Raw genomic sequence first — 23,029 nt, forward strand, 5'->3', positions numbered from 1 at the left:
TTCCCCTTGCCCTCTGCCAGGCACTAAAAAAAAAACGTGCTTCAGTGTCCGCAACGCGCTTTACTTTGTCACTTTGAGCGGTAGGAGTAAAAAGGCCAATCAGGGGCCGACTCAAGGTTATTTGGCCAATCCGTGCCCGGAGGAAGGGGGCGGGGCTCCAGGGGGACTGTCAGAGCTGGGAGAGCCGGGCGATTAGATCCCGCAAACCGACTAATGGCCACAGTTCAGAGGCGGAGCCTACGCAGCGATGGCCAAGACCCTTGGCCAATGGGAAGGGCAGGCTTACAGAATTAAAGGGGAATGAGTGCTTCGGCCGAACCACCAAGCCCTGAGTTCTTCAGCGGCGGAAGAGGCCTGGTACCTTTAAGGTGGAATGAGACAGCTGTTCTTTAAAGGAGAAGTTGCCGAGTCGGCCGAGTATTGCCCAGCGGCACGGGCGGGGGTGCCCGCCTGTCCCTTTAAAGCCGGAGGGGCGGGAGGCGGAGCGGAGGCGGAGGGCGGAGGGAGTCGGCGCAAGATGGCGGCGGGAGGGGCCCAGGCTGCGGCTCTGGCCGCCGAGTGAGGGGCGGGGGGGGCCCGGGGGCGCGCGGCCCGGTAAGCGGGGACGCGCGGCGTTGGGGGGCGCCTTCCGGGTGGGAGAGGAGGTCGAAGTAGCGCTTGGGGCGGAGCAGAGGGGGGCGGGGTCCGGTGTGGGCGGGGGTAGACAAGGGGCGGGGCCAAGAGGGTCACGGGGGTGGGCCTTGAAGAGGCGGGGCCGAAAGGGCCAAGGGGCGTGTCTTGAGGGCGGGGCTAGAGGTAAGCCGGGGGGCGGGGGGCAAAGGGGGGCAAAGGGGGCCTTGGCTCGCGGAAGAGCTTGGGGGGGTTGCATAGCCTAAAAAACACATGAATGGGGGGATGGTTCTCAGTACAGGAACAGACTTGCCCCCTCCCAATAAAAGGGTGCAAAACACCAATAAGGTAAATGGAAAGTCAGCCTCTCAGGCAAATGGGAAATTACGAGGAGAGGCACTCCATTCCCCAAGAACACCTCATTTCTCTAATCTCCAAGGAAAGAGCACTGGATTTGGAGTCAGGACATCTGCGTTTGCTGGCACTGTCACTTACTGGCTGTGTGATCTTGGATAATGTCGTAATCTTTCTGAGCCTCAGTTTGCTGTCTGTCAAATAGGGTTAGGGATACCTACCTTACAGTGTTGTTGTGGGGAATTACTCAGGTGTGACCATGTTTTTAAACTGTAAAGGGAAGGGCTGTGTCATTATGAGATGTTACCATTCTTCTCTCTTTTTCTTCCCAGAGACCCCCCCGGCCGCCCTCCTCCTTCCCTTGTTCCTGTGGCTGGGGGGGTACCCCCTCCCTCCACGCCATGGAGCCATCTCCTCTCTCTCCCAGTGGGGCAGCACTCCCCCTGCCTCTATCACTGGCCCCACCCCCACTACCCCTGCCTGCCGCTGCAGTGGTACATGTGTCCTTCCCTGAGGTGACCAGTGCCCTCCTGGAATCCCTCAATCAGCAGCGGCTACAGGGCCAGCTCTGCGACGTGTCCATCCGAGTGCAGGGCCGAGAGTTCAGGGCTCATCGTGCTGTCCTGGCTGCCTCCTCCCCTTACTTCCACGACCAGGTTTTACTCAAGGGCATGACCTCCATCTCGCTGCCCAGCGTCATGGACCCAGGCGCCTTCGAGACTGTCCTGGCTTCGGCTTACACTGGCCGCCTCAGCATGGCTGCTGCTGACATTGTCAACTTCCTCACAGTGGGGTCGGTGCTCCAAATGTGGCACATCGTGGATAAGTGCACTGAACTCCTCCGCGAAGGCCGGGCCTCAGCCACCACCACCACCGTCACCACTGCTGCAGCCACCTCTGCCACTGTCCCTGGTGCTGGGGTCCCATCAGGGAGCGGGGCTACCGTGGCCCCTGCCACCATGGGCTCTGTGCGCTCCCATGCCTCCAGCCGGGCCAGTGAGAATCAGTCCCCCAGCAGCAGCAACTACTTCAGCCCCCGAGAGTCCACTGATTTCTCATCTTCCTCCCAAGAGGCATTTGCAGCTTCTGCAGTGGGCGGTGGGGAGCGTCGCGGAGGTGGCCCTGTATTCCCAGCCCCTGTGGTTGGCAGTGGGGGGGCTACCTCTGGGAAGCTGCTGCTGGAGGCAGATGAGCTCTGTGACGACGGCGGGGATGGGAGGGGTGCTGTGGTTCCTGGGGCTGGGCTCCGGCGACCCACCTACGCACCACCCAGCATTATGCCACAGAAGCACTGGGTATACGTGAAGCGGGGTGGAAGCAGCCCAGCACCAGCACCCCTGGTTCCCCAAGACGCAGATCTGGAAGAGGATGAGGAGGAGGAAGACCTGGTGTTGACCTGTGAGGATGATGAAGATGAAGAGCTGGGGGGTGGCTCACGGGTTCCTGAGGCCGGAGGACCTGAGGCTACTCTTAGCATAAGTGATGTCCGGACCCTGACTGAGCCCCCGGACAAGGGAGAAGAGCAGGTCAATTTCTGTGAGTCTTCCAATGACTTTGGCTCTTATGAGGGTGGGGGTCCCGGGGCAGGGCTTGATGATTCAGGGGGGCCAACCCCTTCCTCCTATGCCCCCTCCCACCCTCCGAGGCCCCTGCTTCCCCTGGACATGCAGGGCAACCACATCCTGGTCTTCCCATCGTCTTCATCTTCCTCCTCCTCACAGGCTCCAGGCCAGCCACCAGGGAACCAAGCCGAACACGGGGCGGTGACCCTGGGGGGCACCTCGGCAGGGGCCCTGGGAATGCCGGGTGGTGCCGGGGGGACCCCTGGAGGGACAGGCAGCGGGGATGGGAATAAGATCTTTTTGTGCCACTGTGGGAAGGCCTTCTCCCACAAGAGCATGCGCGATCGCCATGTGAATATGCACCTCAACCTGCGGCCCTTTGACTGCCCCGTGTGCAACAAAAAGTTTAAGATGAAGCACCACCTGACCGAGCACATGAAGACACACACAGGCCTCAAACCCTACGAGTGTGGCGTCTGCGCCAAGAAGTTCATGTGGCGAGACAGCTTCATGCGCCACCGGGGACACTGTGAGCGCCGGCACCGCCTGGGCGGGGGCGGGGGCGGGCCGGGACCCGGGGGACCCTCCGGGCCAGCCTTGCCACCCAAGAGAGAATCCCCCGGAGGGGGCGGGGGCAGCGGCGACGAGGCGAGTGGAGCCACGCCCCAGTCCAGCCGAAGGGTCTGGTCCCCACCCAGCGTGCACAAGGTGGAGATGGGCTTTGGTGGAGGTGGAGGAACGAACTGAGGCGGCAGGCTCCCGGAGGTAGCTTTCCGGATGGAGGAAACAGGGAGCACGAGCCAGGGGCGCTGTGGCCCCTCAGGTGATCTCCCACCACGCTTAATGTCTTCCGTATCTCTGTGGACTTGTATATATTGTGGGAGAGGGACCCGTCTTGCACCATCGGCCGCCCCATTCCATTCCTCAGCCACTCTCCCACGACGTATCCCCGGAACTGAGTCCTTCCTTCCTCTCAGATGCATACACTGAAGCCCCAGCTCCAGACTGGGGCACATATGGTCGGGGGGAGGGAGAGGGCGCCATGGAGCATTCTGGAGTCACAGGGTCAAGGGTCAGGTGGTTGTAGTCTGTACATGAAGTCTCTGTGTGTGTTTTTGTGGGGACCAGGCCTTTGAGCCCCGCCCTTGTCCTAGAACCCACCCCACGTCCCTAAGGACGTGCCCTATATTTCCATCCTCATCCCTCCTATCCCTCCTTGGGGGCCCCCCAACTGGATTCTCACTGAGGAGGGAGTGAAGACAAGGAGGGAGGAAGTCGTAAGAATACAAGGTTTTTATTTTAAATCTTATTTTTTTTAAATGGTGATTAAAATATTTATTGGTCATTTCACTCGGCTTACCAACAGCCCCTCTGTGTTTGCTGCAGCCCCGGCGCAGGTGGGGGAAGGCGGAGTAACCGAACTCTGGGAAGTAGAGTCTGGGGGGCAGGGCACGGAGGGAGGAGGAGCCTAGGGTTGGGGAGGGCCCCGGGACTGGGTGGTGCTCTGTGGGCCAAGAGGGCGGGGCGGGGCCCGAGGTCCCCAGGACCGAACCGGAGATACCGTTTCGGGATCCCTACCCGGCCAGTGCGGAAAGCACCTGCCGCTCACGTGCCCTCACCCAACCGGAGAGGGGACTTCCTCCGCCTCTCCTGCCGGCCTTTCAAGGGAAGTGAAAGTGAAAGGGAGAAGTGGAGGCTTCGGGGCTGAGCAGATCGCGGCGCCATGAAGCCCCTGTCTCTGCCCCTCACCGTGGCTTTGGGTGAGCGAACCCCGAGACTCTTTGCCCAAGAACAAGGGGGAGGCGGAGGGAGGTGAGCCCACGACGCGCCGGACGCTGGGGGGCGGGTCGCCCCCTCACTCGTGCCCCTCTCCCCCAGCCTTGGTGACCGCCGTCTCGGCGGGACCCGCGGTGATAGAGTGCTGGTTGGTGGAGGATGCGGGCGGGGGCCGCCTGACCAAGAAACCCGCTGCACTGCTGCTGCGCCAGGGTCCGGGGACCCCACCTCCCCGACCGGACCTCGAACCCGAGCTCTACCTCAAAGTGCATGGTGAGTCATCCCGGACTCGCCCTCAACTCTGTCACTTCCACCGAAACCCCCTCCTCTTTAGGTCGCGCTGTGACCTCGGGCCTCAGTTTCCCCCTGTAAGATGAGTCTGGATTACCTCTAAATCTCTCACTACTGGGTAGTTTGTGCATTCGGGATTCCCTGGACGCTGCCCTCCCCGTCCCTTTCCTGGCGGCGACTGCAGCAGCAACTCCCTTCTGCCGGCTCACAGACCCCGCGGGAGCACTCCAGGCTGCCTTCAGGCGGTACCCCTCGGACGCCCCCGCGCCACACTGCGAGCTGAGCCGCTACGTCCCGCTCCCCGCTTCGGCGATTTGGGCCAGGGGCCTGACCCCCGAGCAGAGCTGCCCACGGTCCCTGGACGGAACTTGGCTCATGGTCAGCATGTCCAGCCCGATCTTCAGCCTCTCCAGCCTCCTGAGACCACAGTCCGAGCCTCAGCCCGAGCCTGCTCTCATCACCTTGGCAACAGGTAGCGGGGAGGGGGGTGGGTGGAGAGGAGTGGGTAGATTCTAAGGGTCTAGATCAACCTGGGACTCGCGCTGTGAACTCGTTTGCCCAATCGGGGCTTAGTTGCCTTATATGTAAAGCGAGGCGGTTCGGCTAGGATTGTTTAATTGATCTAAACGGCTTCTTCTAGCTCCTGCCCAGTTTCAAACATAAAATAATCACAATCCTGGGTTTAGGGGCGGGGTTTCGTGGAGTTCCGGAGGGCTGAGCTTTGGAGAAAGTCTGACTTTCCTGACACCGGACCTTGAGAAAATTGTAAGGGGCTGGGGCTGGGAGGGGCTCAGAAGCAAGAACTTGTTTTCTCCTCTCCTCCCAGATCTGTGTCTTGCTAGATAGACACTGCCATCTTTAAGGTTTTCCCTGTTTCAGAAACCAGCGTCCAAGCCCCACCCGTGCCCACATCCGGAGCTGTGGCACTTAGCAAGGCAAAGGCTCTTGCACTCCAGCGCGTTGAACTTTCTTGCCAGCCCCTTCCCCATGGCTCATGAGGGAGGATGCGCTGATTCTGTGGTCACCAAATGGTGGGCTGGACTGGGCGGAAGAGACCGGGCAGGCGGCCTGACGGCTCCCACTGAGAGCATCACTTACTGCATGGTGCAACGCTGTTTGACGGGCAGGGATCTGGCACTTTGCTGAGCTGAGGCTTGAGGAGGGAGTGGGCGGATACAGCAAGAATGGGGTACCTAGGGGCTCACCATTCTTGCAGCAGAGGGTGGGTAGGATACCAGTAGAGTCTTTGGCTTCCCTCAGCCTTGTGAATTTTAAGTTTATTTAAAGTTTATGTATGTATATATGTATGTAAGTATCTCTTACAATACCCAGTATTGGGCTCAAACTCAAGACCCTGAGATCAAGAGCCACAATGCTCTTCCAACTGAGCCAGCCAGGTGCCTCTTGTGCGATTTTTTGTTAAAAAAACTGGCAGGCCAACCACTCCCTTCTCCCTTCCCCAGGACCACTTTCCAGCCACCCCCCTCCCTGAGAGTGAATCACCCACAGGACCAGGGAAAGGGACTCAGCACCCACCCATCACCTCTGCCTACGCTGCCATTCTAAGTTCCCAGGCCCCATCCTAGGCACGGGTGGAGGCAAACTGCTCCTTGTGGGGCTAGTAGCTCTCTCCAGTGGGGAGGAGTATTTCCCAGGGCTGCGGGCTCCACCGAGATGGGGGGTAAGAAGATGCTTTTCTCTCTGAGTCAGTTTTTCCAACTATAAATGTGGATGCTATTTCCCGTCTGCCTTTCCGTTGTTGTGACTCTCAGGGGAGGCACTTTGTTAATTTATTCACTGGTTCAATATTTATTAACACCAAGGAGAAATTAGGGCCCAGTTGGTTCTCAGTCCAGGCTGCAAATAAGAGTCCTCTTGGAAGTTTCTAAAATATACTGAATTGTCCCACTCCAGGCGAATTAAATCAGAATCTCTGAGGTGGCCCTGGGCACTTTTAAGGGTCAAGAAGGTGATCAGATGTAGATTCTGCTCTCAAGGTTTTTGGCAGATTTGTCATGGTTAATTGTGAAATAGAGCAGAAGACAATTTGGGCCATGAGAGAAGTGTAGGTAGGAGCCATGGAGGGCCCAGGTGGGAAGATTTTCAAGCATTTCTGCTTGATTGGGGATTGAAGAAAATGAAAGTTGTTGTTTTAACGTAAGATTTAAAATGAATCCTTTAGGGGTACAGATCATTGGTAAGTTTACTAATATACATTTATACAGTATTTCTTAGCAAATACTTTAAAGTGTTGACACTTTAAAGTTGACACGGTCCTAACATACTTCGTGTGTATGGTTTTTTAATTCTCATCGTTCTTTTAATACATTGTTATGGAAAATTTCAAAGACATATAAAAGTAGAGAGAATGGTCGAATGAACCGCATAGACCCATCCCCCACTTGTGTAGTTAGTAGGTTTTACCACATTGTTTTGCCGACTCTCCTCCCATCTATTTCCTTTTTTTGAAGTGTTTTAAGGTATATACCAGGCATCATATGATTTTACTCATAAGTACTTCAGTAAGCATCTCTATCAAATAAGGACTTAAAAGAAACCATTGTCATAACAAACAATAATTCTTTAATATCACTTAATTCCTAGCCCATATTAAAAATTTCCCAATTTCTCAGTGATGTTATTTTACAGTAGATTTGCTTGAATCAGGATCGAAAACAGGCCTCTCTATATATTACATTTGGTTCTTGCATCTGCTTGGGTTACCATAGCAAAATATCATAGACTGGGTGTCTTAAATTTATTTTCTCACAGCTCTGGAGGCTAGAAGTCCCAGGTCAAGTCTAAGATCAAGATGCTAGCAGGGTTGGTGTCTGATAAGAGAGCTCCACCCTTGTGGTTGCACATGGCCACTTCTGGCTGTGTTCTCACATGGAGGAGAGAGAGGGAACTCTGGTGTTTCTTCCTCTTCTTGAAAGGACTCCAGCATATCAGGTAGAGACCTGTGTTAATTATCTCATTTGACCATGATCACCTCTTCACAGCCCCTATCTCCAAATACAGTTGACCTTTGAACAACTGTGTGTTGGGGGGGGGCAGGGAGGCGGTTTTATAGGCGCTGACCCCGCCCCCAGCAGTTGAAAATCTGCATACACTTGACTTCCCCAAAACTTAACCACTCATAGCCTACTGTTGACAAGAAACCTTACCGATAACATAAAGTTGATTAACATATTTTATATGTTGTATGTATTATATACTGTATTTTTATAATAAAGTAAGCTAGAGAAAAGAAAGTGTTATTAAGAAAATTAATCATAGGGGCACCTGGGTGGCTCAGATGGTTGGGCGTCTGCCTTTGGCTCAGGTCATGATCCCAGGGGATCGAGTCTCGCATCGGGCTCCCTGCTCCGCGGGAAGCCTGCTTCTCCCTCTGCCTCTCTCTCTCTCTCTCTGACTCTCATGAATAAATAAATAAAAAACATTTAAAAAAAGAAAATTAATCATAGGAGAAGAAAATATATTTGTAGGACTGTACTGTAAAAAACCCCTGCATATAAGTGGACCCTCGCAGTTCAAACCTGTGCTGTTCAAGGGTCAAAAGTATAGTCACGTTGCAGGTTAAGGCTTTAACAAACGAACTTGGGGGGGGGTACCACAGACATTGAGTCCATAACAGTTTTGTCTCTTAAGTCTCCATTATTTTATAATTGCCTCGCACCGCCCCCCCCCCCGCATGCTAGTGGTTTGTCACTTGTCCTGTATAACTTTCCACATTCTGTATTTGGCCAAGTATTTCTTCATTGTGTCATTTTCCTCCTTGTTCCTTTTTCTTCCATACTTCCTATGAATTTGATAGATCTAGAAACTTGATTAGATTTGGGTTTAAATTTTTTCAGTAATGCTTTATAATAGTTGTTACCATTCAGTTTATTTTTTTTAAGATTTTATTTATTTGAGAGAAAGAGAGTGTGTGCACACAAGCAGGGGAGTGGGAGAGGGTGAAACCGGCTTCCTGCTGAGCAGGGAGCCCGATGCGGGGCTCCATCCCAGGACCCTGGGATCATGACCTGAGCTGAAGGCAGACGCTTAACGACTGAGCCACCCAGGTGCCCCTACCATTCACTTTATTAACAGAAAAGCAAAAACCTATGTAATGCAAGCTGTAAAAACAGGTACAAATTTCCTTCGTGTTCTGGCCCTGTTGTATTTACATTGGTATTTCTCAGAGTCCAGTTTGTGGGATGCAGGTCTAAAATTGCTGCATCAACCGATATTAAAGAGCACTGTTAGGTTAAGGGTTAAACTGTAAAACCTTCAGATTTTGTTTATTAATCCTGTGGATTGTTTTTAACAATTCAAAAGTATGTTTCTGGATTTTGATAAATGAAGTGAATTGCCTACCTTTTTACTTTATTGAACAAAAACTGTCCCATGTGGTTGAGAGTTTAACTTTGTGGGGCTCAGAAACTAGGATTAAAAATTACAAAATCACAAGAGAAGATTACTTTTATGTGAAGGACCGACATTTCTGGGAAGAAGGAGCAGTAGAACTGACCTTGAGGGACATGGAGTATTTAGATATTTGGGAGATAATGGGGAGGGCCCTGAAGGAAACTCATGACCATAGCAAAGAAAGGCCCAGTGATTAGAGTTTCTACTAGCCACGAGAGAGGGATTCTTTGGAGCCAGTTCTTAGGGTGCATGAGAAGTCTGGAAGGGTGGGTTGGGGGCTGGATTGTCAAGTACCCTGAGATCTGGGCTTTATAGGTAACAGTGAATCATCAGAAGTTTTGTGTGTGTGTGTGTGTGTACACACACACGCATGCCATTATTCTAAAAGCCTGCTATTTTACTTGATTCTTACAAAGTTAGGCAAGGATCAGATCACTGGACTAATGAGAAAAATATAGATGAACGATTTTCCTGAGATGCCAAGCAAGTCCATGAGGATGATGATGGCAGTAATGGAAATAGCAACACCTAACATTTATTGAGCATTTTCTATAGCCAGGTACTGGCATTTTATTGGCATAATCTCATTTATTCCTCTTATAGCCAGGTCCTAGCATTTTATTGGCATAACCTCATTTATTCCTCTCAACAACCATCGAAACAAGGTACTGGTATCATCTCCATGTCACAGATGAAGAAATCTGAGACAGAGCACTTGGGGAACTTGTCTGAGAACCGCCAGCTTGTAAGAAGCTGGGCTGGGACTTGAGCCGGGCTCATTTATCTCCAGCCTGTGCCTTTAGTCGCTGGCTCCGCAGGTAGCTGGGTTTTTTTAAACAAGTACGTGACCTGATCAGACTTGTAGCCACACCTTGTGGCTCCAGGGTGGCGGATGAATTGAAGAACAGGGAGATTGAGGATAGAAGACCTGAGAGGAGGTTGTAATTGTCCTAATGTATGGTGGTGAGAACTTGAGCTGGAGACAGAGTGGGATCTCTTTGGAAGACTGGTGGGGACAGCACATGGTACGTTATATTTGCCAATTTGCTCATCTGTCTCCCTTACTAGACTGTAAGAAACTTGAGGGAAGTTTCTTGAGACTTTCTGTCTCATTCACCGCTCTGTCCTCTACCTTGAACATTGTAGGTGCTCAGTAAATATTAGTTGAGTGAGAGAATTTGTGACTCCTGAGTGTTTGCCTTTAGTGTCTGGGGGGCTGCTGGTGATCATTCATCAAGGCAGGGGGAATGGGCATTGGAGCTGGGCAAGGGGAGGCTGCAGAGATGCTGTTGAGTTGGGGCATGTTAAGCTGGTCTGGCAGACGGTTAGATGTAATCACCGCAAACACTTTGGTGGACTTACTGTATTCTGGGCACTGTTCGAAGCACCTTTCGGATACAGGTGTCCTTGTTTTTTTTTTTTTTTTTTTTTAAGATTTTATTTATTTGACAGAGAAGTACACAGCCAGAGAGGGAACACAAGCAGGGGGAGTGGGAGAGGGATAAGCAGGCTTCCCGCTGAGTAGGGAGCCCGATGTGGGGCTTGATCCCAGGACGCTGGGATCATGACCTGAGCCGAAGGCAGACGCTTAACCCTCTGAGCCACCTAGGTGACCCCACAGGTGTCCTTGTTATTCAGAATCCGGAACTGAATAAATCTGGGTGGCAAGAGGCATTAAATGATTTAACCCTCATTACAACCCCATGAGACAGGTACTATTATCATCATTATTATCTCATTATTTAGGAGATTAAGCTGAGCCACGGCAACGTGAAACAACCGTCCACCGGGCCATATAGAGGCAGAGTGGGGATTAACCAGGGTGGCCAGGCTCCAGGCACTTAACTAGCGTACCCTTCCTCAGTAGAGCACAGAGGTCTGTGTTCAGGTCTAGGCTAGAGCCAGAACCTTCCAGAGTCAGTAAGCGCTCTGTACAGCACCAGAGGACTGACAGCCCTGAGTCATCACAGTCTTCTCGAGCGGACCAAGAAAGGCCTGGCTCTTTAAGGGCGGTGCATGGAGACTGGACTGGTTTAGGCTGTGTCAGAAGTGCACTCAGAGCCCACTGTCCCCAGAACTCGAGTGGGCTATGTGCTCAGCCCAGCCTTCAACGGCTGTGCCCACTCACTGACCCTATTCTAGACCTGTCTGCTCACTCTGGGTCCACGCAGGCCCAGAACAAAGGGGATGTGCAGGGAGGACTAGAAGATGGTGAGTATCAGAAAAGGAGGTGTCCTCTGAGGGGTGGGTGAATTCGAGTTGGGTCCTCCCTATAACTCTATTTCTCTGTGTTTTTCCTCTTTCTTTCTGCCCTTCATGTGCCCCTTCCACTTCCTCCTCTTCTCATCTTCCCCAGCTGTGCTGACTGTCCTCACCCACACCCCCACCCCTCGGATCCAACTGGGACAAGATGCTCTGCTGGACTTGAACTTTGCCTACATGCCCCCCAGCTCTGAGGCCGCTACATCTCTGGCCCCTGGCCCCCCTCCCTTTGGGCTGGAGTGGCGACGCCAGCACCTGGGAAAGGGGCACCTACTCCTGGCTGCAACTCCAGGGCTGGGTGAGCAGATGCCAGCTGCCCAAGAGGGGGCAGTGGCGTTTGCCGCTTGGGATGATGATGAGCCATGGGGTCCGTGGACTGGCAATGGGACCCTCCAGCTGCCTGCAGTACAGCCCTTCCAGGAGGGCGCCTATCAGGCCACTGTACACCTGCCATACCTGCAAGGGCAGGTCACCCTGGAGCTTGCTGTACAGAGTGAGTTGTGGTACAGGGGTCCCCACGGGTAAACGGTGGGCACTGGGATTATGGCGACACCATGATGGCAGAGGGATAGGGGAGAAGATGGTGCTGGGTGAGTGGTGGGAAAGACTGGGGTCCCTGGGAGTCAGAGGGGCAATGGGTGGAGGTCCCTGGGAATCTGAGTGACTGGGATGAAGGTTCCCGAATCTGAGGAATAGGGGATCCCTGAGAATAAGGGTTTTAGCATGGGGTTTCCTGTGAAGCACCAGGGGGGAGATAGCAGGTTCCCCATCCTGGAAGAAAAAACCCAAACCCACCTCAGTTTGGGGGAAGCCATAGGGCAAACTGACGGTCTCTGAGGGAGGACGGATGTGGACTGATTCCCCCCCATGCTCCTTTCCTATTTTCTCCCCAGAGCGCCCCAAAGTATCCCTGACGCCGGCACCTCTTGTATGGGCTGCCCCCGGGGAGGCACCCCCCGAATTGCTCTGCCACGTGTCCCACTTCTATCCCCCCGAGGGCCTGGAGGTGAAGTGGGAGCTCCGGGGCGGCCCAGAGGGCAGCTTTCAGAAGGCTGAGGGGCAGAGGTGGCTCTCTGCCCTGCGCCACCACTCGGACGGCTCTGTCAGCCTCTCTGCGCACCTGCAGCCCAACCCAGTCACGGCCAAACACCATGGGGCACGCTATGCCTGTCGCATCCACCACCCCACCCTGCCTGCCTTGGGGCGCAGCGCCGAGGTCACCCTGGAGGTGGCAGGTAGGAGTCAGAAGGATGGAGCAGCCAGGGGTGGGCACCTGGGAGGATACTACTGAGTTCACTTTCTGCCCCCCTTCCACCTGCCAGGTCTCTCTGGGCCCTCCCTAGAGGACGGCGTGGGCCTCTTCCTGTCTGCCTTTCTCCTCCTCGGGCTCATCAAAGCGCTGGGCTGGGCAGGTGAGTGTGACCCTCCCTGCCACAGTGACAGTCCCTGCCTACTCCCAGAAACCTGACACCTGTCCCTCTTCGGCCCTACCACTCCCTCATACCATCCCTTCTCAATCTCTCTCCGCAGCTGCCTACAAGTCCACTTTGAAGGATTCAAAGGAGAAGGTAACAGCTCTCCCTCTTTTCTTTCCATTCTCACTTGAGCCCCTCCCTGTAACTCCTCACCCAAGGACTCCTCATCCCAAAGTCTACCCTGGATTTGGAATTCACACAGACCTGGGTTAACTCCTGCCACCTTGAATATTCTACTTAACACCTCAGTTTCCTTCCTTGAGTGTAAGGATGAAAATAAGTGTCCAGGCAAAAGCACTCTGCCCAGTGTCTGCCAGGCAGAAAACTGACAGAAACCGTTAGCCCCGTTCCTCTGCCACCCTCTGTGCCCACGAGGGTTCATTTATCTCTGGACTGATCATGAGCATTTCACCTGGCTTTCTGAAACCTGGAATTCCTCACCTCCTTTTTATTTCTCTTCCAGAAAGCACAGTGAGGGCACTCATCACCGTCCTGGGGAAGCCACCATCATCTCTGGCCTGAGCTACTGCAGTAGCGCCCCCAAATAGTACACCATCATCTGCTCATGCTCCCTCCAGTCTCTCTCCACAGAGCAGCTGGAATGCTTTGCCAAAGGACACAAACCTATAGCATTTCCTTTCTTAGAGCTCTAAGGCAGTGGGTCTCAAAATTTTTAAATCTCGGGACCGCTTAAAAATTGTCAAGAACTCTAAAGAGCTTTTGGTTATGTGGGTGATAAACCATAGATATTTATGCTACTGGAACTTAGTAAGTTATGCTACTTACTTAGTAAGTTCTAGCAGCATAAATTGCTTAGTAAGCAAGCCCGCGTTCCATGAGCTGGGAGGACAATGATGTCAATAGCTTCTGGAAAGCTCCAGTGTACATTTTTTTTTTTTTGAGAGAGAGTGAAAAAGGCAAATAACATCTTAGTATTGTTATGAATGGCCTTAACTTCGCACACCCACCGAAATAGTCTCCAGGACCTCTGGGACAAGGGGCACACTTGGAGAACCAGTGCTCTAGAAGCCAAATCCATTTCTTGTCCTGGCCTAGGCATCTGCCGTGCTAGAGCCACTGCTTGCCTCTTCAACCCCACCTGGTGCCCTCCGGCCCTTCCCTCAGTGTTCGCCACACCGATGGCTATTTCTTTTTTTCCAATGGCTCCCACCTTCCCCGGTCTGTTCCCTTTGTCTGGGCCACCCTCGCCCTTCTTAGGCTCCACACCAGGTCAGCCTCCTTACTCCCTCAGACCGCCGCGTGTCCCTCTTGTGCGGTTCACCACAGTTGTATTTGAGTGACTGTGCGAGCCGTTGTTAGATGCCTGTCTCCCCTCCCGGGCTGTCGGCTCCTCAAAGGCAAGAACGTGCCTATCTGTCCACTGCTGTGTCCCCGCTCGGGCACAGGGCCGGGCGCCCACTGGAGGGCGCTCAGCACAAGAAATCAGTCCTTTTTTTTGTCCTAAGTACTCAAAGGCAAGTGTTCGACCAAAGAACTACTGGACGAAGGAAGCGGCAGCTGGCCTGCGGACCTCCGAGGGGGAGGACCGTCGGCTAGACCGACGCGGGAAGCGGATCTAATCGTGTGGGAATAAAGTTGTGTTCCATTGCTCCCCACAGCGTGTCTCATTCTCCCCACACGGGTCCCCTTTGCAAGCAAGCACAGACTCTTATAGCCACCTCTGGTCCCTTACCCGCGACCTCTCAAACGCTTTGGCAACACCCAACCCTCCGGAAAAGCCGGGGTCGAGCGCCACTAACGGCGGGCAGGATGCCCTCTAGCAGCGGGCTTTCGTGGGGGCGGGGGGCGGCTGTGAGCAGAAGGGAGCGTACGTACCAGCGCCGGACGCCGGAAACCCGGGAGGGCCGAATCTAGAACCGGAAGTGGCGGCTTCCTGCTCCGCCCCCTTACGAGAGGGCCGGAACCCCGCGCTCCTCGGAAAACGCGGAGTGGATTCCGGTCCGCTACACGCGTGGGTGTGGGTGGGGAGCGTAACCCCGCGGGGTGGAGTAACCGATCCCACTCGGCCTAAAGCGCTTCCCACGCGAGTTTTAGCCTCAGTGTTGTGGGGTGGAGGGGAATGTCAAATTCGGCTCCTGTCCTCCCCCGGGAGCTGGAGACTGGAATCTTTATTCCAATCAGTGCGGGGCTACGTGGGCTCCAGGATCCCCGCGTAGGGGGCACCGAGGACAGCGGAGCTGGGGACCCTGGCTGCTGGGTCTCGGCCGCTGGGCGTCCAGCGCTCTTCTCGTCCGCGGCCCTGGCTCCTGTCCTCACTTCCTTCCCTTTTTGGCTCCTGCTGTCGGAGCGGGCGGACGTGGGGGGGAACGGAAAGGGCGGGAGGGCCCGGGAGCCTGGAGGGGGGGGCAACCGGGGGGTGCGGAAAAGCCGAGGAGGGGACTCGGTCCAGGGACTCGGTTGGGGACCGGAGACCGACGGGAACAGCGGCCCGGGACCCGCGCTGCTCCCACCATTCCCGAGCAGGTCAGAGCCAGAGCACCCTGTGACCCTGCCCGTTCCGGTACTCGTGACCCCCATCCCCAAAATGCACCAGGGACCCCCATATTCCACTCTTGTGTTGCCCCCCCCAGGACTCCCATACGGTCACTTAGGCACCCACTCGCGTCCCTCCCCTCCCCGATGCCCCCGCGCCCGCCTGACTCTCCACCTGCCCCCCCCGTTTCTCCCCAGGCGCCCCCATGGCCCGACCCCGCTGATTCCTTCACTCGGCCATGCTCCCGCGGCCCCTGCGGCTGCTTTGGGACACGAGTCCCCCCGGGGGAGTCGTGCTGAGCAGCTTCCGGAGCCGAGACCCCGAAGAGGGTGGGGGCCCAGGTGGCCAGGGCGTGGGCGGGGGGCAGGAGGAAGAGGAGGAGGAGGAAGAAGACGAGGTGAGACTCGAGTGGTGGGAAGTCGGGGAGGTATACATTTCGGAGACTCTCCACCTTTCTCTCGTGTCTCTGTGTCCCTTCATCTCTTCCTCCCAGCCTCAGTTATTTCCGCGCCTCTTGCTGGGTGGTTTGCCTGTCTCCCCGCTGCGGGGAGTCCCGGAGTTTCTGTGGTTCCCCGTGGCAATGTGACTCAGGACCTGCCCGCAGGAACCTTTCCAGTTCCTGCCAGAGCGGCTGGCTCTGTTCTACGAGTCTCTGGCTCTCTCTGCTTCGGCCAGATTGTGCCTGCCTCTCTGGGCATCCTGTCTTGGTCCCTGTCGCCCTCCTTGTTTTTGTTTGGCGGGGAGGGGTTTGTTTCCACAGTAACCGGCTCCTCTGACTCTGGGATTGGGGAGGGAACCCTTCGATTTCGTGACCCCTCCCCCTCTCCCGCTGGGCAACGAGTGGAGGCGGGAAGCCCAGGTTCTTGGACTTCGGAGGGATCCCAGGCCGAGTGGGGGGGGAGGTCACCTGCTTTCCTCCGGGACTAGTGATGGTGGCCAGAAGCAGGATTTGGGGCCTCAGGAGGGGCCAGAAATTGGATTCGGGGCCCCGAGGCCCTGGACTCCTGGGTCCAGAGACTGGGTGAGGGCAGGGTGACTGGCAGGGCTGGTTTTTCGGGATCGGTTGGGGGAGGGGCTGGGGCCACGTGACTCTCCGAGTCGGCTGGCGGGGGGGGCCCCCCCATCATCCCAACTTCCCCTTCTCCTTCCTGTACTGGGATTGGAGCCGCCACCTTGAGGGGGGTCTCCCAGCATTGGGGGACCAGGGAAAGGGGGCTAAGGGGAAGGACTAATTCTTGGGGCTTGGTCAGTTCCTGCCGGGGAGGGCGGAGCTTGCGACTGTGCCTGTGACTGGGGTTCCAGCTTCTCAAGGTCTCTGCCTCTGGCTTTCTGCCTCTCTCGCTTCCCCCCTCCTATCCTTTGCACCTTACTTCTCTGCTGTGTTGGGGTTCAGCTCTGGGGGGAAAGGGCTACAGCGGTCTCCAGGCCCAGGGTTCCTGCGTTCCACCCACCCCCCTACTGCCACCCCCTCGACTTCACCGGGCCCTGAGGCGGCTTGGGGGGGGCTGTCTGGGCCCCAGTGGGGGAGACCTGGGGTCATCAGCCCCCCCCACCCCTCGCACTCGCTGGTACTGTCCCCTGCCACCACAGGTGAGGGGTACAGAGGGAGGAGTAGGGCCTGGGGGTGAGGGCTGGGAGCAGTGGGGGGTGGTGTGGGACTGACCTCCCCTTCCTTGCTCCGCCAGGCTCCAGTGTCTGTCTGGGATGAGGAGGAGGATGGTGCCACCTTTACTGTCACAAGCCGCCAGTATCGGCCTCCTGATCCCTTGGTGAGATCCTAACTTTGGCTTCTCATCTCTGACCCATCACCTCCCAGTGCCTCTTCATCTGGCCAACTTTTTGGCCAGAGTGCTAAGTCAGAGGTCTGGAGACCTGAAATCTGCTGTGTGACTTAGGTCAAGTCTTTGGCCCTCTCTGAATCTTAATATAACAAGCCTGGACCATCTCCTAGGTCTGGGATTTTCCCCAGAGACCTAGGGGCTGAGTTGAAAAAAGGGTCAGTGACTTTCCTTCTGTCTCCCCCAGGCCCCCACACCTCCCCCACGTTCCTCCAGAAGGCTCCGAGCTGGCACTCTGGAGGCCCTGGTCAGACACCTGCTGGATGCCCGGACATCAGGGGCTGACGTGACCTTCACATCAGCTTTCCTGGCCACCCACCGGGCCTTCACCTCCACGCCTGCCCTGCTAGGGCTTGTGGCTGACAGGTCAGGGTCATAAGGGACCAAGGGTTATGGAGGTGTCTGGACTTTTCTAGAGCCAAAAAAAATCTCACCAAAATAGAGCCACTGGGGGTTTGGGAAAAAAAATGGGCAGATAGAATCTCTTCTCCTTCCCAGGCTAGAAGCCCTTGAATCTCATCCTACTGATGAACTAGAGAGGACAACAGGGTGAGTGACCCCTGGCTGTTAATCTCACAGTTCTCTCTGGCTGAGCTGCAGCTTGATATCTGACCCTTGGCTGATTCCCCTTTTCCCAGGGTAGCCATCTCTGTACTGTCAACCTGGCTGGCCTCTCACCCTGAGGATTTTGGCTCTGAGGTCAAGGGTCAGCTTGACCGGCTTGAGAGCTTCTTGCTTCGGACCGGGTATGCAGCAGGGGAGGGTGTTGGGGGGGGGCAGCGCTGACCTCATCCGCAACCTCCGGTCCCAGGTGGACCCCCAGGCCCCCGACCTTCCTAAGCCCCTGGCCCTCCCCGGCGATCCCCCTGCTGACCCCACGGATGTCCTGGTGTTCCTCGCTGACCACTTGGCTGAACAGCTGACCCTGCTAGATGCGGTGAGACCCTGACCTCTGACCCCATGCCCCCTACCCCCTTACTAACCTCTCCCTGACTCCAGGTCCTTTCCTTGCTTCCAACCCTTCCTGATCCAGCTCCCAGCATCCTCTGTCCACTCAGTTTTGACCTTTCCCCTATCCCCCTTGATTGTTACCCTTCAAACGTGATTGTTACCCGTGCCCCTTTGGTTCCTTGGCCACCTGAGATCCTCACACCCCTGATATTGGTAGGCTGACGTCACTTGACTATGAACCTTAACCTCTGCTCTCTGCCCTGCAGGAGCTGTTTCTCAGTCTGGTCCCCTCTCAGTGCCTGGGGAGCCTGTGGGGTCACAGAGACCGGCCAGGACATTCCCACCTCTGCCCATCTGTCCGAGCTACTGTCACACAGTTCAACAAGGTGGCAGGGGCAGTGGTCAGCTCTGTCCTTGGGGCTACCTCAACTGGAGAGGGGCCCGCGGAGGTGACCATTCGGCCACTCCGTCCTCCCCAGAGGGCCCGGCTCCTGGAGAAGTGGATCCGTGTGGCAGAGGTAAGAGAGAGGCTTGGCCCTGTTGGGGACCCTGGCGTGGAGAGAGGTCCCAAAGCTCATGCCTACCTCTGTGACCCCCGCAGGAGTGTCGTCTGCTCCGAAACTTTTCTTCAGTTTATGCTGTTGTGTCGGCTCTGCAGTCCAGCCCCATCCACAGGCTTCGAGCAGCCTGGGGGGAAGCAGCCAGGTGGGGAGGTTGGGGCACTGAGGCTGGGAGCTGAGGGCTGGGAAGAGGCGTGGGGGCGAGCCTGGCCCGTCCTCAAGGCTGCTGCCCTCCACCCCTCAGGGACAGCCTCAGAGTCTTCTCCAGCCTCTGCCACATTTTTTCTGAGGAGGATAATTATTCCCATAGCCGGGAGCTCCTCTTACAGGTGAGACCCTGTTCGCTGGCATTCCCAGCCATCCCTGCTTCCCGCCCCACACCCATACCTCCTTGTTCTGTCACCACCAGGAGGTGAAGCTGCAGCCCTCTCTGGAGCCAAATTCCAAGAAGGCCCCGAGGTCTGGCTCCCGGGGTGGGGTGAGTGACTAGCTGGGGGGTGGTTGTGAAGGAGTGAGGAGTGTGTGGGAGGAAGTGGTCTGAGGGATGGGAAGAGGGGGCATGGGGGGACTTCCGAGGCAATGGGATAGGAAAGTGCAGACGGATGGAGAGCCCTCAGATCAGGGGCGGGCGTCTGATCCTGACCTCTGACCTCAGGGTGTGGTCCCATACCTTGGCACCTTCTTGAAGGACCTCGTGATGCTGGATGCAGCCTCCAAGGATGAACTGCAGGTCAGTGGTGTGTGTGTGTGTGTTCGTGTGCGCACTGTGATGAGGGAACGAGTGGGCCTGAGGGTCAGACAGACCTTCCCGAAAGGTGCTACAGGGCGTCAGCCCTGAATTCCAAGGCTCGAGCCAGATTGCCAGCATTCTGGTTTTGTTACTTCGGCAAGTTGCTTAACTTGTCTGTGCCTCAGTAACCTGTAAATGGGAAAGCAGCGACCATGGCTATGCCAGTCTGTTATTATGAGAGTTAAATGCATTACTGTTCAGCAGGTGCTTAGAGCATGCCTGAAACGTAAGCCTACGTAGCATTCGTTACAGAAACAGATACTGGGATCTTGGGCAAATTCTTCATTCTCTCTGAGCCCTAATTTTCCCAGCTGTGAAATGGACACCACTTGTACCTGTGATATTCCATTTCAAGGGTGAGGTAGAGTGGTTAGGGCAGGACAGGGGTGAGGGGGAACCAGGGGAGGGACAGAGAACTCAGAGGCCTAGTGGGTGAAGTGTGTGTGAGTTGGATGTGGATGGGTGTGTGCTCTCTGTGGCAGGGTTGGGCTTCACCCCATCCCCCTTATTCTTGCAGAATGGATACATCAATTTTGACAAGCGGAGGAAGGTGAGGGTAGTGCCTGGGCCGGATGCCAGGCATCCCTAGCCATGTCCCAGGATGGGGAGACAGAGGTGAAAGTCGGGGGTCCCTGAGTTTTGGCTCCTGCAGTCTGTGGGCTCCTTCCTAGGAGTTTGCTGTCCTTTCTGAGCTGCGGCGGCTCCAGAACAAATGTCGTGGCTATGACCTCCGACCTGATCCCGATATCCAGCGGTGGCTACAGGGGCTCCGGCCACTGACAGAGGCCCAGAGGTGACTGGCTGGGTGAGGTTGGGACTCCAGGGCTGGGGCTGAGTGTGGGGATCGGTGTGTCACGTCCTGATCTCTGCCCACTGGCCCTCTTCACAGCCATCGAGTGTCCTGTGAGGTGGAGCCACCTGGTACCAGTGACCCTCCTGCCCCGCGGGTGCTTCGGCCAACACTGGTCATCTCGCAGTGGACAGAGTGAGGGAGTCAGCGGTTGGGGGGTAGTGTTTTGGGGAAGCTACTTGGGAGACGAGCCCTTCTTCCTCTGACCCTCCTAATCTCTTGCCCCTCCAGGGTTCTGGGCTCTGTTGGGGGACCCACCCCCCTGGTCTCCTGGGACCGGCCCAGTGTGGGGGGAGATGAGGTACATGGAACCCCTGCCCCTCTGCTGACCCGGCTGGCCCAGGTGAGCTCTGTTCCTGACCTCTGACCTCAGCACTGACCCGGCCTTTGTGAACGTTTCTGCCTTGACCTCTCTGCCTTCACGCCCGTCCCCCATGTTGTTTGTCCCTAGCACATGAAGTGGCCGTCTGTCTCATCTCTGGACTCTGCCCTGGAAAGCACTCCATCCCTGCACAGTCCATCTGACCCCAGCCACCTCTCTCCCCCAGCCTCCTCTCCTAGGCCTTCTCGAGGTCACCGCCGCTCCGCCTCCTGTGGCTCCCCACTCAGTGGGGGTGCTGAGGGGGCCTCCAAGGGGACTGGATACGGGGGTGGGGGGTCTGGGCCAGGGGCCTCTGATTGCCGAATCATCCGAGTCCAGATGGAGCTGGGGGAAGATGGCAGTGTCTACAAGAGCATCTTGGTGAGCAAGCTGTGGGCTGTGTGGTGGGGGTGGGGGATGACGCCGTGTGGGATTACAGATGTTGTCTTCGGTTTGAACAGTCACCTGGGAGGGTGATTATGGTTTTAATTCTGATCTTTGGTTATGGCCGCTATTTTATTTAAAAAATTTTTTTATTTCAATTTTTATAGAGAAAGTACGCGTGTGCGCATGCTTGTGAGCAGGGGTAGGAAGGGGCCGAGGGAGAAAATCTTTTTTTTTTTTTTTTAAAGATTTTTTATTTATTTGACAGAGAGAGACACAGCAAGAGAGGGAACACAAGCAGGGGGAGTGGGAGAGGGGTAAGCAGGCTTCCCGCCGAGCAGGGAGCCCGATGCGGGGCTCGATCCCAGGATCCCAGGACCCTGGGATCATGACCTGAGCTGAAGGCAGACGCTTAACGACTGAGCCACCCAGTCACCCCAGGAGGGAGAGAATCTTAAGCAGGCTCCACACCCAGCACCACAGAGCCCTATGGGCTCGATCTCATGACCGACCGAGATCATGACCTGAGCTGAAACCAAGAGTTGGATGCTCAACCGAGCCACCCAGATGCCCCTCAGCTGTTTTATTATAAAGGCTACTTGGCATTAGCTGCTGCACCTTGAATTTTGATGGCCATATTCAATTGTCAGAACCCACAGCAGTTTCTTCGTAGGGAAGCAGCCCTATTTCACTGGACATCGTGGAGTCCAGGGAGCCACCATATAGGGTTTCCCTGTTCATTCTGAAGTGTTTGACACAGTAACTGTGTTTGGTTGGGATCAGTGGTTAGAGCTGAAAGGATGGAAAGCAGAGGTGATGGCCAATTTGTTGCTCTTTCGGTCTCCTGTCCTACCAGGTGACAAGCCAGGACAAGGCTCCAAGTGTCATCGGTCGTGTCCTTAAGAAAAACAATCGTGATTCTGCGGTGGCTTCGGAGTATGAGCTCGTGCAGCTGCTCCCAGGGGAGCGAGGTCAGAGGCCATGAGGGAAGGCAGACTCGAGAGGAGAGTGCTGCCCACCCATGGGAACGCTTCCATGTCCGGGTGGTTGTGGGGGGAATGGCCATGTCTGTTCCTGACACTCCCTCTCTGAACATACAGAGCTGACCATCCCACCCTCGGCCAATGTCTTCTATGCTATGGATGGAGCTTCACACGATTTCCTCCTACGGCAGCGGCGAAGGCCCTCTGCTGCCACACTGGGTCTCACCAGCAGCCCTTCTGCCTCAGGAACTCCCCCAAGTGAGGGAGGAGGGGGTTCCTTTCCCAGGATCAAGGCCACAGGGAGGAAGATTGCCCGGGCACTGTTCTGAGGAGGAAGCCCTTCCAGCTCAACAGGACTCCTGGTGGCCATACCAGATGTGGGTAGCCATCCTGAATGGTGGAGGTCATGTTGCACTGGCCAAACACCCTGGGGCAGTGAAGTGCCACTGGTTTACCAGACAGCTGAGATCCAGCCTTGTGGGAACTAGTAATATTGGTAACCAAGTTGGATACCTGTGTATAGCTCCCTACTTTCCGTGAATGCAGCACACAGCTGGTGCTACAAAAAGGAATCAGTTTCTGATTCCTGGCCACATCCTAGCATGCCAAGGGCCAAGGAAAGGCCTACAAGGAGGGGGAGAGGAAAAGCCTAGAGGCTCTGAGCCCTGGGGAGAGGGGATGGCAAGAAATCAGTTCAAGTAGGGGTTCCTGTCACTGTGACAACACTAAGATAATAAACCAAAACACTACCTAAATTTTACTCCCCTGTTCTGTCCTTGCAGTGCGTATGGTCTAGCTGCTAGGAGTGGGGGGAGGGAGATGGCTGAAGGCAGACGTCAAGGAACAAGAAGGGGCCCAGTGTTTTCTCTCCCTGTTGCTGAAAGCGAGGTGTTAGTGAAAAGTTTCCTCACAATAGTGTATTCCTCCCCAGTAACCTCTCCACCCGGGGGTCCCTTTATTCGCTAAGGTTTCCTCCTCAGTTGTCACAGACCCACATCAAGTACTAGTCACCTAATTAAAGTGATCAGTCTGAAGAACAACCCCTGGTTGGAAATTTGTAAGAAACAATTTTAGGA

The 23,029-nt window shown here is 55.5% G+C and overlaps 3 protein-coding genes across 3 annotated transcripts; all 3 read left to right on the plus strand.

Annotated features, from left to right (window-relative positions):
• The first annotated feature begins 470 nt into the window (after positions 1 to 470).
• ZBTB22 (zinc finger and BTB domain containing 22) lies at positions 471 to 3,875 on the plus strand. Its single transcript, XM_025862586.2, has 2 exons — positions 471 to 594; positions 1,296 to 3,875. Exon 2 carries the CDS (start codon positions 1,365 to 1,367, stop codon positions 3,270 to 3,272), a length of 1,908 nt encoding a protein of 635 aa, XP_025718371.1. The 5' UTR covers positions 471 to 594; positions 1,296 to 1,364; the 3' UTR covers positions 3,273 to 3,875.
• A 194-nt stretch (positions 3,876 to 4,069) lies between these two features.
• TAPBP (TAP binding protein) lies at positions 4,070 to 14,358 on the plus strand. Its single transcript, XM_025862588.2, has 8 exons — positions 4,070 to 4,285; positions 4,404 to 4,574; positions 4,804 to 5,064; positions 11,362 to 11,760; positions 12,161 to 12,502; positions 12,590 to 12,679; positions 12,798 to 12,835; positions 13,206 to 14,358. Exons 1-8 carry the CDS (start codon positions 4,249 to 4,251, stop codon positions 13,215 to 13,217), a joined length of 1,350 nt encoding a protein of 449 aa, XP_025718373.1. The 5' UTR covers positions 4,070 to 4,248; the 3' UTR covers positions 13,218 to 14,358.
• Positions 14,359 to 15,072: 714 nt separating this feature from the next.
• On the plus strand, positions 15,073 to 22,713 carry RGL2 (ral guanine nucleotide dissociation stimulator like 2). The gene is given in 19 exon segments (XM_073884842.1): positions 15,073 to 15,226; positions 15,434 to 15,633; positions 16,922 to 17,005; positions 17,262 to 17,440; positions 17,573 to 17,623; positions 17,713 to 17,842; positions 17,844 to 18,011; positions 18,292 to 18,543; positions 18,627 to 18,730; positions 18,830 to 18,914; positions 18,995 to 19,063; positions 19,241 to 19,315; positions 19,893 to 19,925; positions 20,047 to 20,168; positions 20,265 to 20,360; positions 20,457 to 20,568; positions 20,677 to 20,967; positions 21,827 to 21,941; positions 22,071 to 22,713. Coding segments are annotated over 18 exon segments (2,337 nt in total). The 5' UTR covers positions 15,073 to 15,226; positions 15,434 to 15,474; the 3' UTR covers positions 22,283 to 22,713.
• Positions 22,714 to 23,029: the final 316 nt, after the last annotated feature.

This window comes from Callorhinus ursinus, unplaced genomic scaffold, assembly GCF_003265705.2.
Source record: "Callorhinus ursinus isolate GAN/ISIS: 27379988/994484 unplaced genomic scaffold, GSC_fseal_2.0 scaffold59, whole genome shotgun sequence".
In the NCBI taxonomy this organism is placed as follows: Eukaryota; Metazoa; Chordata; class Mammalia; order Carnivora; family Otariidae; genus Callorhinus; species Callorhinus ursinus.